General features: G+C 41.3%; 1 protein-coding gene and 1 non-coding gene across 3 annotated transcripts in view; one reads left to right on the forward strand and one right to left on the reverse strand.

Annotated features, from left to right (window-relative positions):
- The window catches only part of vps13c (vacuolar protein sorting 13 homolog C), a 350,466-nt gene that overhangs the window by 199,179 nt on the left and 134,620 nt on the right, over window positions 1–16,667 (reverse strand). For both annotated transcript variants that reach the window (XM_078532613.1, XM_078532615.1), the window contains 5 exons: window positions 14,789–14,906; window positions 12,389–12,524; window positions 11,085–11,169; window positions 1,522–1,685; window positions 423–576 (listed from right to left, as the gene is read on the reverse strand). In XM_078532613.1, coding sequence (XP_078388739.1) covers window positions 423–576; window positions 1,522–1,685; window positions 11,085–11,169; window positions 12,389–12,524; window positions 14,789–14,906 — 657 coding nt within the window. The remainder of the gene's footprint in view (window positions 1–422; window positions 577–1,521; window positions 1,686–11,084; window positions 11,170–12,388; window positions 12,525–14,788; window positions 14,907–16,667) is intronic.
- On the forward strand, window positions 606–795 carry LOC144670155 (U2 spliceosomal RNA). The gene has a single exon (XR_013573828.1). It is a non-coding gene; the product is annotated as a U2 spliceosomal RNA (small nuclear RNA).

Here is a 16,667-nt window from a genome sequence, read left to right on the forward strand (position 1 = left end):
CTCCATGGCACAATAAATTATTAATTCCAACATCATGTGCTACTCCATATTCTCATCTTGTGCATACCTGGGATAAGTAGTATTTGATGTTTATACATTCAAATTATATGGTTAACTTAGCATACTACAGCTTTTCAGGCAAGGTTTTTAATTTTAAGGTTCAAGTTGAAGTGAGTTAAACATTACTGGAAAGATACAACTTGTTCAAAGTGATCATAATCATTGCTCAGATCTTCTGCAGCAGAGTGAAGTGTTGAAAAATTTTCAAAAATTGGAACTCTAAGTCATTCAATTTGCTTTCTGAACTGATATTAGGGGGATTGAGGCTCTGCTCGTGGAGTGTATTTATAGTCTTCCTCCAAACACTTTGAAATTTATCTACATTTATCATTTGGGAGAGTTTTAAGAGGCAAGATACTCACCAGGGAATTCACAATAATCTAAGGTGATTTTCTTCAAATATGATGTAGACGTCAAATCAAATGTTCTGATGTTCACTTCAGTACCCAACTGAGATACACTGAAAACAAGCAGTGGTTTCTCCTGGTCTTCTTGCCTTGTTAGTTCAATAACTACCTACAGGTAAGATACCAAAGGACTATTTAACAACTTAACACATGCAATTTGGCTAAGATCAAGTGTTATATCTTTTATCAGTTTAGTATCTGATACGTCCGCTACCTGGGAGCCAAATATGAAATTGATTTTTGGGACAGGGAGATGAACAGGGGCTTGCCCATTCCACTCCACACATCAACCTGGTATTGCAGTGTCTCCAGGAATGGTGCAGTTTCCCCTCCACGGGGTGAAAGGGAAATAGAAAAGAGCACTCATTTCAAATGCACCTTACCAGCAACATGAAGGAAGCAGAAACTTAAATGCCTCCACATTAAAGCAACAACTTTGTATTTGGTTGACATCAAAAATTAAAGTAATTTGCCATTTCATAGTAGACTACACAACTGAGGTAAAAATGTACCAGTGACTAAAATCTAACTACAAAACAACAAATAAAACGAGCTAAGGGTATTATTATAGATCATATACAGGTGACGCTGCCCTTCATCTGAATTTATAAATGTAATTCTCTATCACACAACAAAAATGAACACCATCCATTAAACAACTGTTCACTCTGAATTTTCTTATGTTAGATGTGTAAAATGGAAGGTTATTGAGAAAAAGCCATTATCTTTCCCACAACACTCCCTACAGTTATTTTCACAGAAATACCCAACAGGGTTTCCCTTTCAGCTGACAAATCGGGAATAGTGCACAGCACCAGGCAAGTCAGGGTTAATGTAGAGAAATGCCTTAAAGCGAGCAGCCACATCTCAAAAACAGGCCAGATGACTTGAATCACATGTACCTTAAGAAACATAACCAACAGTAGCCAAGCCATCTGTTCTCGGTCATCCATAATTTCATTCACATATACGAAAGAAAGATTTTAATGAGTGTACAAAAAAGTAATGGAAATACAAATGAGTTCAATGCTAACATATTGAAAATGTGTGATACCTCTTTAACTTCGAACTTCAGCTGAAGAGCTGTGAGCTCCTCATGCAGACTCTCGTCATCCTTTTGAGCTTGAGATGGCTGTGCAACACCAGCTGCCATTGCTAGTTTAGTTGGCAAGTCAGCTTCTTCCTTTGCATCACAGAACTCGTCAGATTCTAGTGAGCCTAAGGAATAAGAACATTTGCATATACTTGAAAGGAAGAAAGATATTGTGACCATTTCAAAAGAACATTATTCAAGATACAAAACATTTATAGACAAAAAGAAAAGCAAACTGATTATTGCTGCCTCCATGACTTAGCAAAACTACATAAAATCAAATAACTACGTGGTTATATGCAAGTTTAAAATCTACAAATCCCTCTTATAATGGTGCCTTAAGCAAAAGTGTAGCAAACTAAGAATGTAGCTCAGGTAGAAATTAATTTCAATTAAAATTAACGGCCCAAATCTTCTGGTCTTCGGATAGTCGACAAAATAAAAACAAGCAGCTCTGAGAGGTTTATTACTGGAAGGCAGTGAGATGTAACAGAGTTATTCTAATCCAATTATGAGGTGCAACCTCCAATCAAATCGTTAGTTTAGAAATTTTCCATAAGGTAATCTTGAAAATTCACAGAAGATCCAACTTTCAATAAATATCCTCAACAGGACAATAGTCACAGAACATCACACACAGGGCCAGTTTAAGCCGTAGGGGAGTCAAGAACAGAACCGGAAGAAATAAAAGTAAGTAGCCATAGGGCCCTTCAAGGCTACACTACACTACAATTTAATACAATCATCGGTTGATCCTCAACCCCAATGCCACTTCTCTGCTAGCTCAAAAATCTGTCAATCTCGGCCTTGAATATACTCAACAAGTGAGTATCCTCAGCCCTCTGGGATACAGAATTCCAAAGAATCACAACCCTCCGAGTGAAGAAATTTCTTATCTTCGCTCAAAATGGCCGTCCGCTTATCCTGAGACCATGTTCCCTAGTTATAGACTCTCATCTGGCAAATGTCTCGTCATCTACCCTGTCAAACCTTCTCAGAATTTTATACATTTCAATGAGATCACCTCTCATTCTTCTAAACTCCAGAGAGTATAGGCCCATTTTACTCACTTAATCTTTCCTCAAGGACAGCTGCTATATCCCAGGAATCAATCTAGTGAACCATTGTTCTAAGGCAAGTACATGCTTCCTTAGATACAGAGGCTAAAACAGTACACAGTACTCCAGGTGTGTTCTCACAAAAACTCTATATAACTGCAGCAAGTCTTCCTTACTCTTGTACTCCAACCCCATTGCAACAAAGACCTTCCTATTTTCATATTGTACCTTCATGCTAACTTTGTGTTTCGTGTGCCAGAACACCCAAATTCTCTGAATACCAACACCTTAGTTTTTCATGATTTAAGAAAATTCCGTTTTCCTATTCTTCCAAAGTGAATAACCTGTCATTTGCCCACATTAACCGCCATCTATGACCAGCTTGTCCACTCAGTTAATTCACGTATATCCTTTTGCAGACTCCTCACAGCTTACTTTCTCATCCAGCTTTCTATCAGCAGCAAGCTTGGATACATTACACTTGGCCACTTTATCCATTGATACAGACCAATGTGGGCAACCTGCATGCGGCCCATCAGGGTTCTGAGTGCGGCCCGCAAGACATTTTGTTGACCACAGCACACGTGCAGGGTTGCCAGATTCCGCTGGTTTCCGTCCAGGTAGTTTTTTTTTCTACTTGTATTACTCAAGTGATACGCACGCAAAGCAAGGGCACATGAAGTGAGGTGCGTGTTGATTATACATAACATTGACTGAGAGAGCTGTGTGCATCCAATCAAAACGCTGCTACGGTTCCATCGGCACGCCCCACAAATTCTAGGTACGCAACTGCAGTAAGCAGAATGACCCCATCCCAGGCGACTGTCTTGATTATAACTCTGGTTATAAGCGAGAGTTTACGCTTTTTTGTGTTACTTTTGCTGGTAATTTAATTTGCCCCTAATTATATAATGGGTTGCTTTGTGTTGAGCTAGCCTGATAAAGAAGGAGAATCAAGGGCAAAATCAAAGAACAGAGGAAGTAGTAGTAGCCAAAAAGGGAAGTGCAAATATTTATTTTGCTTTTTACCATTTGAAGATGATGACAGTTGTATTAACATATGAATGATTAAGCATTATCTATCTCATTATGAAATATTTGGCGTGTATTAAATGTATTTAATCCTATTCATAGGGTCATGGTTAGTGCGCGTGCCCGATTTCAATCTTGCGGCCCACTGAGATGAAGGAGGGCCACTCATGCGGCCCACTCACTGGCCTAGGTTGCCCATCACCGATAAAGACTGTAAACAGTTGAGGCCCCAGCTCTGATTCTCACAGCACTCCACTAGTCACAGCCTATCAACCTGAAAATAACCCGCTTACTCCTACTGTGTTCTGTTCATGAGCTAATCCTCAGTCTGTGTTAATATATCACCCCTAACCCCTAATCTTATACAACAATCTTGTACGTCTTACCTTATCAAATGCCTGTTGAAAATCCGCCTTTATCTACCCTGCTAGTTACACTTCCAAAGACCTCAAATAGATTTGTCAAACATATTTTTTTTCCTTTCATAAAACCAGGCTGATTCTGCCTAATCATTATCATTTACTAAGTGCCCTTTGCTGAATTCTGAAGTCTTCCCAATCGTCAAGCTAGTCACTCTTTTTGGCAACATTATAAGAATTTTTCTTTAATTTAATACTAAGACCAATATAACACTATTTACAACAGTGTGACTTATGTTGCTGTTATAGACTGATCATAGGGCATGGGAATAGAAGGAGCCACTGACGCTCGAGACAAAAAGCATTCCAGAAATAGCCTACTAAGAATGAGGAATTTAAAAGAAATCATTGATCAAAAAAAAACTATGGAAAAATTAATAGGACTAAAAATCGACAAATCCCATGGGCCTACATCCTCGGGTTTTAAAGGGACAGCTCCAGAGGCAGCAGATGCATTGGTTTTGATCTTTGAGAATTTCCTAGATTCTAGAACAGTCCCCATGGATTGGAAAATGGCAAATGCAATGCCACTACTTGAGAAAAGAGAGAGAGAGAGAGAGAGAGAGAGAGAAAATAAATAAGAAATTATAGACTAGTTAGTCTAACATTAGTAGTATCAAAGGAGCAAGGAACAGGGCAGTTAGAAAACCATTATATGATTGAGCAGCATTAACATGGATTTATGAGAGAGAAATTATTTTGACAAACCTGAGGTTTTTTTTAAAGTTTTAACCAGCTGCTTAGATTAAAAGGAAGCCACTGGATGAAGCATATTTGGATTTTCAAGAAATATTTGATAAACCCGTGCAGAGGTTACTACACAGAATTAGAGCTCCTAGGATTAGGGGTTGTTTCAACAAGGGAAACAGAATAGGAATGAATAGGTCATTTTCAGGTTGGCAGGCTAAAACGGTTTCTCAAATGGATTCAAAGAAGTGCGTATATCACATCATGTGAAGCTGATGCATATATATCGCTTTGCATCGCCTAATACGCTGATAAACACAAATGCAAGTACAAAAGCAAAATACTGCAGATACTAGAAATCTGAAATAAAAACAGAAAATGCTGGAAATCCTCAGCAGGTCAGACAGCAGCTGTGGAGAGAGAAACAGAATTAATGTTTCAGGTTAACATTGATTGTTTCTCACCACAGATGGTGCCTGACCTGCTGGCTATTTCCAGCATTTTCGGCTGTGCAAGTCTATTTTGATCAGGAAATCTTGCAGCTCAGCAAAGTGTACTGTACGTAACTACCCACAGCTATGGCATTGCCAACAGCTGGCCCGAGGCTGGAGCTGCTGGCTCTGCAAGTTAAGCATTCTCTGAGAGCCAAGAGGAGCAGGAATGTTTCATCAGACCCCTCAAGCAAGCCTTCTGTTTCCACCCCATCATCCTCTCTTTGCCCCTCCTGCTTTTCTCCCTCCCTCTTACTTGTCCCTCCCACCCTCCCTCATCTCTCCCTGTCTGCCTCCTCGCCCCTCGCTTGCTTCCTCATGCCTCTCCCTCCCTCTTCCTCATGCCTCTCCCTCCCTCTTCCTCATGCCTCCCTCCCTCTTCCTCATGCCCCTCCCTCCCTCTTCCTCATGCCCCTCCCTCCCTCTTCCTCATGCCCCTCCCTCCCTCTTCCTCATGCCCCTCCCTCCCTCTTCCTCATGCCCCTCCCTCCCTCTTCCTCATGCCTCCCTCCCTCTTCCTCATGCCTCCCTCCCTCTTCCTCATGCCTCCCTCCCTCTTCCTCATGCCTCCCTCCCTCTTCCTCATGCCTCCCTCCCTCTTCCTCATGCCTCCCTCCCTCTTCCTCATGCCTCCCTCCCTCTTCCTCATGCCTCCCTCCCTCTTCCTCATGCCTCCCTCCCTCTTCCTCATGCCTCCCTCCCTCTTCCTCATGCCTCCCTCCCTCTTCCTCATGCCTCCCTCCCTCTTCCTCATGCCTCCCTCCCTCCCCCTTTCCATGCTCCCCACCCCTCTTTCTCTTCTCACACTCTCTTTGTGCACCCGCCTCTTTATTTTTTTTTAAAGAGAACAGTTCTGTCACTGACACTCAGGACCTATGCTTTGAATGGTCAACCAGGTTGGATGCTGAATTACAGATCTAATTTTCCTTCTGCACCCTCCCCACCAGGTTTGTGGGGGAGGGGGAGGTTGGGGGTGGGGTGGTGGTGGGGAGGAGAGATACTGGGCCAACTCTTTGAACCTTCCCCACCAGGTGGGGGGTAATAGGACCATCTCTTTTTGTGATATGTCTTAATTACTTGGATGTGCAGAGCACAATCTCAAAATTTGGAGATGCCACAAAATTTGCTAGTATTTTAAACTGTGAGGGGGATAGTGGTAGACATCAAGAGGACATAGAGAGGCTGGTTGAATAGATGGACATGTGGAAGATAGAATTTAACACAGAGAAGTGTGTAATGATACATTGTCATTGTAAGAACAGGAAGAGATACAACAAACTAAAGGGTCCTGCACGAAGAGAGAGACCTGGAGACACGTGAGCACAAATCACTGAAGATGGCAGACTGAGAAAGTGGTTAAAAAGACATATGGATCTTGAGGCACAGAGAACAAAAGCAACAAGATTATTTTGATCCTTTATAAATCATTGGTTTAACCTCAACTAGAGTAGTGTCCAATTTTGGGCACCACACATTCGGAAAGATGTAAAGGCTCTAGATAGGGTGCAGAAAAATTTACACAAATGGTTGCATGGATGAGGGGCTTCAGTTAGCAGATAGATTGGAAGCTGGGCTCTTCATCTTAGAGAAGGTTGAGAGGAGATTTGATAGAGGTGTTCAAAATCATGGAAGATCTAGATAGAACAGATAAAGAGAAAGATCGGTAGAGAACTTGGGGGCACAAATTTAAGGCGGCTGGCAAAAGAACCAGTGGAAAAACTAAGTTACACAGCGAGTGGTTAGGACCTCGAATGCACTGTCTGAAAGGATGCTGGAAGCAGAATCAATCAAGGCTTTTTCAAAAGGGAATTGGATAATTACAAGAGAAAAAAAATTGCAAGGCAATGGAGGAAGTTGGGAAAGTGGGACTAGCTGAGTTGCTCTTGCAGAGTGCAATAACTGAATGGTTTCCTGAAACATATATGACCCTGAGGGGACTCGACAGGCTGAAGCATGTTTCTCTTTATGGGAGAGATTAGAGCTGAGGGACACAGTTTAAAAATCAGGAGTTCCCCATTTGAGACATAAATGCGGAGAAACCTTTTCTCTGAGAGTTGTTAGTCCGTGTTAGAGCAGTGGAGACTGGGTCATTGAATATTTTTAAGGCTGAGTTGGACAGATTTTTGACTGACAAGGTTGTCAAAGGGTGTAATGGGCAGACAGAAAAGGAGGCCACAATCGGATCAGCCATGATCTCATCAAATGGTGAAGCAGGCTCAAAGGGTCAAATTTGTACATTCATATGTTCTGTGCTATTCACTGATTCATAGAGTCATAGAGGTCTACAGGGGAGAAAAAAGCCCTTCGGCCCATCAAGTCTGTGCCGGTGAAACAAGTACCTAACTATTCTAATCCCATTTTCCAGCACTAGGCCCATAGCTTTGTCTGCCATGGCATTGCGAATGCACATCCAAAAACTTCTTAAATGTTATGAGTGTTTCTGCCTCCACCACCCTTTTAGGCAGTGAGTTCCAGATTCCCACCTCCCTCTGGGTGAAAAAATTCTTCCTCACATCCCTTCTAAACCTCCTGCCCCTTACCTTAAATCTATGCCCCCTGGTTATTGATCCCTCCAACAAGGGGAAAAGTTGCTTCCTGTCTACCCTATCTATGCCCCTTATAATTTTATACACCTCAATCATGTACCCCCTCAATCTCCTCTGCTCCAGGGAAAATAACCCCAGACTATCCAATCTCTCTTCTTAACTAAAACTCTCCAGCCCAGGCAACATCCTGGTAAAACTCCTCTGCACTCTCTCCAGTGCAATCACATCCTTCCTATAATGTGATTCCAGATCTGCTCGCAATACTCTAGCTGTGGCTTAACCAGCGTTTTATACAGTTCCAGCATAACCTCCCTGCTCTTATATTCTATGCCTCGGCTAATCACCCTCTGCTTCCTGCCATTCAGCCAATTCTGGATCAAATTTACCAAATTGCCTTGGATCCCATGGGCTCTTACCTTCATTATCAGTCTCCCATGCGGGACCTTATCAAAAGCCTTGCTGAAGTCCAAGTAGACCACGTCAAATGCATTGCCCTCATCTACACACCTGGTCACCTCTTGGAAAAATTCAATCAAATTGGTCAGATATGACCTCCCCTTAACAAAACCATGCTGACTTTCCTTGATTAAGCCCTGCCTCTCCAAGTGTAGATTAATTCTGTCCCTCAGAATTGCTTCCAATAGTTTCCCCACCACTGAGGTTAGACTGACTGGCCTGTCGTTCCCTGGTTTATCCCTTCCTCCCTTCTTGAATAACGGTACCACATTGGCTGTCCTCCAGTCCTCTGGCACCTCTCCTGTGGCCAGAGAGGTATTGAAAATTATTGCCAGCGCCCCTACTATCTCCTTCCTTGCCTCAATCAAATCCGGGCCTGGAGATTTATCTACTTTTAAGCCTGCCAGACCACTTAGAACCTCCTCCCTTTCTATGCTAATTTTTTCAATTATATCACAGTCCTTCTATGCTACCTTCCTGCATTTCAGGCTGCACTGTCCCATTCTTCCTCTATCAATGACAGTGCATGTAATGTGTATTGGAGTACAAGTCTCCATGTTGAAGCTCTGTTTTGTATAAGCACACCAATCAGTGAAACAAAATATTATGATCGGAAAGGTGCTGCAAATCAAACGGAGAGCCTTACAAAATAATTGAAGTTGAAATTATAGACCAATTGTGCCAGGATTAAAAGGGTGCAACAAGTCCAGTACTGCTGTATTGATAATCCATTTCTTTACAGATGCACATATAACACCACAAACAACAATTTGCAGGTATTGAAATCATAGGTGCAGGTATGTAGTATGTTAAAGGAACCAACAACTATAAATAGTACACTTCGTTGCCTTAACAGCTCACATGGATTTAGACAATCTTGCCTGATAAAGCTCCTCCATTTCGACAGTCAATGTAAATTATGCCCAAGATAGTTTACTTAGACTTTTTACATGTAAGGTTGTCAACTGCGTATAAGTCACAGGAATTCAGAGTAGAACATAAGAACTAGGAACAGGAGTAGGCAATTTAGCTCCTCCAGCCTGCCCCGCCATTCAATACGATCATAGCTGATCTCATTTCGGCCTCGACTCCAATTTCCCGCCCTCTCCCCATAACCTTTCTATCCATTATTAATTAAAAATCTGTCTATCTCCTCCTTAAATTTATTCAGCGTCCCGGCATCCACTGCACTCTGAGGTAGTGAATTCAACAGTTTCATGACACTTTGAGAAAAGCAATTGTTCCTCATCTCTGATTTAAATCTACCAACCCTTAGCCTAAAACTATGGCCTCTCATTCAAGAATGCCCCACAAGGGGCATCCGCTCCACGTCTACTTTGTCTATCCCCTTTAACATCTTATATACCTCAATTAGATCTCCTCTCATCCTTCTAAACTCTAGCGAGTATAGGCCTAAACTGCTCAATCTGTCCTCATAAGACAACCCGCATCTCTGGAATCAATCTAGTGAACCTCCTCTGAACCGCTTCCAATGCAACTACATCCTTCCTCAAGTAAGGAGACAAAACTGTACACAGTGCTCCAGGTGCGGTCTCACCAATGCCTTGTACAGTTGCAACAACACTTCCCTATTTTAACACTCTATTCCTTTAACAATAAATGCCAAAATTCCATTTGCCTTCCTTATTACCTGCTGTACCTGCATACTAGCTTTCTGCAATTCATGCATGAGGACACCCAGATCTCTCTGCACTGAAGCATTCTGAAGTTTCTCTCCATTTAAATAATAAGTCCCCTTTTTATTCTTCCGACCAAAATGGATAACCTCACACTTATCCACGTTAAACTCCATCTGCCAAATCTTGGCCCATTCACCTAACCTGTCCATATCCATTTGTAAATTTCTTATTTCTTCACTGCAACTTACTTACCCACCTATTTTGGTGTCATCTACAAATTTAGCTATAGTACCTTCTATCCCTGAATCCAAGTCATTAATATAGATTGTAAATAGCTGGGGCCCCAAGGACCGAACCCTGTGGCACCCCACTAGTTACAGCTTGCCATCCAGAAAAAGACCCATTTATCCCGACTCTCTGCTTTCTGTTGGTTAGCTAACCCTCTATCCAAGCTAATATATTACCCCTAACTCCGTGTGATCTTATCTTGTGTATTAATCTTTTGTGCGGCACCTTATCAAAGGTCTTCTGGAAGTCCAGATATACTACATCTACAGGATCCCCATTATCCATTTTGCTTGTCACATCTTCAAAGAACTCTAGCAAATTAGTCAAACACGATTTACTCTTCATAAAACCATGCTGACTCTGATGGATTGCATTTTGACTTTCCAAATGCCCCATTACTACTTCCTTAATAATGGATTCTGATAATTTCCCAATGACAGACGTTAAACTAACTGGTCTATAGTTTCCTACTTTCTGCCTCCCCTCTTTTTGAATAAGGGCATTATATTAGCATTTTTCCAATCCACTGGAACCTTTCCAGAATCCAGGGAATTTTGGACTATTGTAGCCAATGCATCCACTATCTGCACTGCCACTTCCTTTAAGACCCTGGGATGTAGGCCATCAGGTCCTGGGGACTTGTCACCCTTTAATCCCAATAGTTTGCTCAGTACTTTTTCTCTAGTGATGGTGATTGTTCTAAGTTTCTCCTTCTCTATACCCTCTGCATTACCTGTTACTATTGGGGTGGTACTAGTGTCCTCCACCATGAAAACTGAGGCAAAATATTGATTAAGCTGTGATTATGATTGATTATGTTCTTATGTAAAAGCATAATACAAATTTTGACTACTATGCAGTAGCAAAAAGATCATGGTGCAAAAAAGTTAAGATGCTCAAAGCTTACTGGAATCATCTGCCTCCAGCGATGCTGAAGAACCAACAGCTACAAGATGAGGATCAAATTCCTTTCTTGGCTTTGCCAATGACATCTACCAACAGAAAAATGCAAACCGTATAAACTTGTGTTATCTGATCAAGCGGCACTGACTGAGGGATATATGTCAGCATAATTGCCCACAAGCAACAATAGTTTCAATTTCAATCCATTTCAAGTCTGTTTAGACCATATGTCTTCACCCCATAAAGGTAGAGTTTTCTCTAAAATGTCATTTCAAAGACATAGACTGAAAAGAGCATGCGTTTACACCCAGATTAAAACAGAACACTTTTTAAAAAGATTGTTTTAAAAATGCGTTGGAAAAATCAAAAATAGACTGCATAAAAGAATTCCTGAAATAAGAGTTATCCGGGAAGAAATCAGATCAACATATTTTTGTTGAAAAAATCTTTTAAGAGATAAAGGACACTTAAGAAAGGGACGGCAATAAAATTTAGATACTTGAAAATGTTCACACTACATCTGGGTTCTTAACCAGCCAAAACAAAACTAAATTTGGCCACAGTCCCTTTGACCCCTGGTACATTGTAAAAATATCAAGTATGCATGATAAATCTAGAAAATTATGATCAAGCTCCCTGATGTGCTTCATGATCAACATGCTAGAAATACAAATTGTTAATTGCACAAGTTAAGGTTAAATATATACAGGCGGAGAGACACTCATTGGATAATTACTTGAGCACATATAAAGAGATGCTTGTTTTTAGTTGCAATAGCATGAAAATGTCCCTTTAAAAAGTGTTGATTATTCATTTATTTGTTTATCATTTGTCAAAAGAGTATAAAGAGGCACTTATTGACACATCTCACTAAATCCAAAACTGAGTCAAGATTGACTTCTGGTCTTCTTCACCAACTGGCTGTAAGAAATTTAACACCCACCTAGGTCAGGTGAGTAGTGCTTTAATATTACAGACTAAACAAATCAGTGATTTTGCTGCAGTTATTTGACAAGTAGAGCCCATGCCAATATGTGGGAGCCTTTTCCCATTTCTGCAGACAGACATGAGTTGGTATGAAAATAGCAAATAGAGCAGGGAAACAAAGTGCATTTGTTGAGATTGCATAATGAAGAAAACTGTAGGCAAGTGTCAATGGACAAGAAAACCTTCGCACAGCTTAACATTCATTTGAAGACGTTTGCTGCGCTGCTTGAAATATAGATTTTCTGAAAGGGCACAAGCTGCTGAGAAACAGAGACAAGGATTTTCCATTGCAGTCACTAATGCACAAGCCATCACACCAACCTTTGCTTTGATAGGTGATCTGGAGGGTAAGGAACTTTGAGGAAAGGGAATGCTATCAGCAAGTTCACAAACACTTCTGATTTTCTGATCTGACATTCTGACATGAAGTAAAGGGAGTTCACCAGAGACTTTAAATCTGAAAAACAAACACTTCACTGTTGGATTCAATACATCCAAATTCCAAGTATTAAGGCATAGAAATTATCAAATCCAAACTAGAACTGCATCAAGTAATTAAAAGACTACCAGCAGATCAAGCCATAGAATACACTGGGGTAGAACGAAAGTGGTTGTACCCCAGTAAGGGTGGTGAATGATTCGACGGTGGTACGGCTGCCTTCACGGTGGGAGGCCAGAGTGAACTCGAGCCAGGTGGCAAGCTCATTTAAAATATACAATCAGGATTTTGTGACACACAATTATCATTTTGCAAAAGCACCAGGTGGAGTGCGTGCTGCACATACTCCATCCAGTATCAGTTAATAGGCCAGCCAGTAAGGATCCCTCAGGTTATGTTTGTGTTTATTTTTGTGGGGCTAGGAGGAATGCAGGGTGAACTGCTGCACTCTAGGTACTATCCACCCATCCTCAAAATGGACTTGGCCTATCCTCGGCACTAATGGAGCGCCATTTTGTGTACTCCAGGCAGTCGATAGTTAAAATCTAACTCACTGTTTTGAACAGTGATAGAGACATCATGTCATGAACTTATTACATCACTGAATAATTCTATTGTGGTTGCATCATGTTTTGGGTTATTTATGATGTATATTAGAAATATTCATTCATCCGTGAAAAGTGCAAATCAGTGACCTAGATGGTTCTAGTATTCGATGCTTTTATGCGACATATTCCTGAACCTACAGGAGTTTTATTTATTCTTTTCAAAACAGAGTATAAACAAAATGGTTTGCAAGCTGTACCAGGGTTAAATGGGTACCTGGCATTTAGCAGCACTGACGCTTATCCTGGGCTTTGCAATTTACAACAATAAGGTGGAAATGCTGGGAACCGCTAGTTCTGGATGCGGAATGCAGGGTACAGCTTACAGGCAGCAGTGAGGGAGGAAGGTAGAGGGCAACAGCCTGGCAGCATGGGTGGATTTGGTGGGGAAGTAGGGCTGCTGGTCAGAAAGATGCATTCCTGGGTTTGGTAATAATGGCTTACCAAGGCTTGAGTAAAGTTGTGCAAACATTAAATGATTTTAGGTTCGTGAATGGGTCAGGTGTGGTGCCAAGGTAGGATGAAAATGTCACAATCTGAACTTTGTACATGGACAAGTAGTGTGCTATATTTAAACCTTTAAGATATCAGTTAGATATTCAAAAACATGGATAGTTACCCACATGACTAGGCGAGAAGTATAAAAGCTAAGTAACATTGCAAACAGTCTGGACAAATTAAGCTCACGAGCTAAAGAACAGTAAAGGGCTTTATTACAAATGAAAATAATGCAATGTACATTGGAACAGGAAATCAGTGTTTAACAAAGCATGAAATAAGAAAATACCATTATGTGGGAAGAGAGGAAAGAAATGTTAAAATTTTAGTCTAGTCTTGCCTGAAAATGATCATTTTGAAACTGATTTCTAGCTCTTTGTAACAGTCCAAGGCAAAGAGCCTCCATCACCAGCACCTCCCAGCATTTTAACAGTGCTCATTAACAAGGTTTGTAAATGAATTTGAGTGTATCCATCATTTAACATTTAAAGATGACTCAAAGCCACCAACGAAGCTCATCAAGTAATAGCTGATATTAGCTAAACTGACTACACAGCTCACACTGGAAATTCCAAATGCAAACCTGGACATTTGCCTTCACAGAGGTACTGATGTACTAGAGAGTTCAGAGAAGAGTAGCAATAATGATTCAGATCTTGGGCTTCAAATTGTACTATAGATGTACAAGTGACTTTATTTTATTAGGGCGAAAGGAAATTGTAAGGTGATATGATCCATGCTGGTGGTGCAAGTTCTTTGCCTTGGACTGTCACAAAAGAGCTAAAGAACACAGTCTCAAAGTTATCAACTTCAAACAAGAATAGATTACAGTTCTAACTCTCCACCCTTCTGCCCCACTTTAATGCTCTTTTCCTATTCCATGCTTCATTCTGTACGGTATTACTTACCTTACAGTATAATCATTGCATAATCCTCACGATGTCTCACAAATTGTATGGTTCAGTAAAGTATGTGACCTAAAACAGTCTTCCTTATAACTGCCTTTGCTATTTTAAACCTGCACTCACCTGCACCTTCATCAATACTGCTGCTTCCACATAAACAAGTGACATAGTTACAGAGGCACTTCCATGTTAACATATAACACCACAGGTCTTTTTTTTTGTATTGCTTTTAGTTCATTGTTATAGACCAAAATGAAACTACAAGTGAACATACTTAGGTATCCTGGTATCTTTCTCTACTATGGCTCTTGAAAGCTGCACCTTGATATCCATAGGCTGCAATATATGCTGAGATGAGGAGCATTGTTTCTGAGCAGACTTCCAATCCTGACCTAAACAGGGGAAATTACACTTTTTAATACTCAAGTCATGTGACAGTTGAATAATATTGTTGAACAACAACATTGGTCCTTTAGAGGCAGAGACAGGTGAAATTATAATGGGAAATGAGGAAATGGCAGAGATTTCAAACAATTATTTGGTGTCCTCTCTTCATTGTAGAACATACAAATTAAATACCAGAAATATAAGGTAACTAGGAGGAAATAAGAGTGAAGAAATTAAGGTTGTTAATGTTCAGCGCCATTTGCGACTTCTCAGATACTGAAGCAGTCCATGTCCAAATGCAGCAAGACTGGGACAATGTCCATGGCTTGGGCTAAGTGTCAAGTAACATTCACACCACACAAGTGTCAGGCAATGACCATCTCCAACAAGAGACAATCTAACCATCGCGCTTTGACATTCAATGGCACTAACCTCAACTCATTGCCACACAAATCTTCAGTACTATTGCTAGATGTTGTCAGGGCCCATAGACCTTGCAGTATCTAGTTCCTTCAGCCATTTCTTCATTTCATGTGGAGTGAATTGAATTAGCTGAAGACAGGCATCTGTGATGCTGGGGAGCTCAGGAGGAGGCCAAGATGGATCATCCACTCGGCACTTTTGGCAAATGCTCCAGACTTGTCTTTTGCACAGATGTGCTGGGCTCCCGTATTGCTGGTGAAGCTTCCTCCTCCTGTTAGTTGCTTAACTGTCGACCACTATTTACAACTGGATGTGGCAGGATTGCAGAATTTTGATCTGATCCATTGGTTGTGGGATTGCTTAGCTTTGTTTATCACATGCTGTATCTGCATTTTGGCATGCAAGTAGTCTTGTGTTGTAGCTTCACCAGGTTGACACCTCATTTTTAGGTGCTGATCCTGGCTTGCCCACTCTCACTGAACCAGGGTTGATCCTTTCACTAGAGGAAATCCAGGGTGAGGGATATGCCAGGCCATGAGATTACAGGTTGTGGTTGAATACAATTCTGCTGCTGATGGCCCACAGTACCTAATAGATGCTCAGTTTTCAGTTGCCAGGTCTGTTCTGAAACTATCCCATTTAGTACTGTGGTAGTGTCAAACAACACAATGGTGGCTACTGCTTAGTCTGAAGACAGGACTGAGTCTTCACGAGGACTGCGCGGTGGTCATTCAGACTCAGACATTTACAGCACAGGAGGCCACCGGCCCATTGTGTCCACACCAGTCAATAAAGATCTGACAATACTAATCCCATTTTCCAGCACTTGGCCCATAGCTCTGGAGGCTATGCCAATGCAAGTGAATATCTAAATATTTCTTAAATGTTACGAGAGTTTCTGATTCAATCACCTTTTCAGGCAGTGAGTTCCAGACTCTCACCATCAGGGTGAAAAAATTTCTCCTCAACTCCCCTCTTAGCCATCTACCTCTTACCTTAAATCTACGCCCCCCTAGTTATTGGCCTCTCTACTAATGGAAAAAGTGCCTTCCTATCCACATTATTTCAATCTTATATACCTCTATCAGGTCCCCTCTCAACCTTCGCTGCTCCAAGGAAAACAACCCCAGCCTATCCAATCTTTTCTCATAGCTCAGACCTTCCAACCCAGGCAGCATCCTGGTAAATCTCCTCTGCACCCTCTCCAGTGCAATCACATCCTTCCTATAACGTGGTACCCAGGCAGCACGCAGTGGTCCAGTTGTGGCCTAACCAGCGTTTTATACAGTTCCAGCGTAACCTCCCTGCTATTGTATTCTATGCCTCAGCTAATAGAGGCAAGC

Source organism: Cetorhinus maximus, chromosome 30 (assembly GCF_964194155.1).
Source record: "Cetorhinus maximus chromosome 30, sCetMax3.hap1.1, whole genome shotgun sequence".
Classification (NCBI taxonomy): Eukaryota; Metazoa; Chordata; class Chondrichthyes; order Lamniformes; family Cetorhinidae; genus Cetorhinus; species Cetorhinus maximus.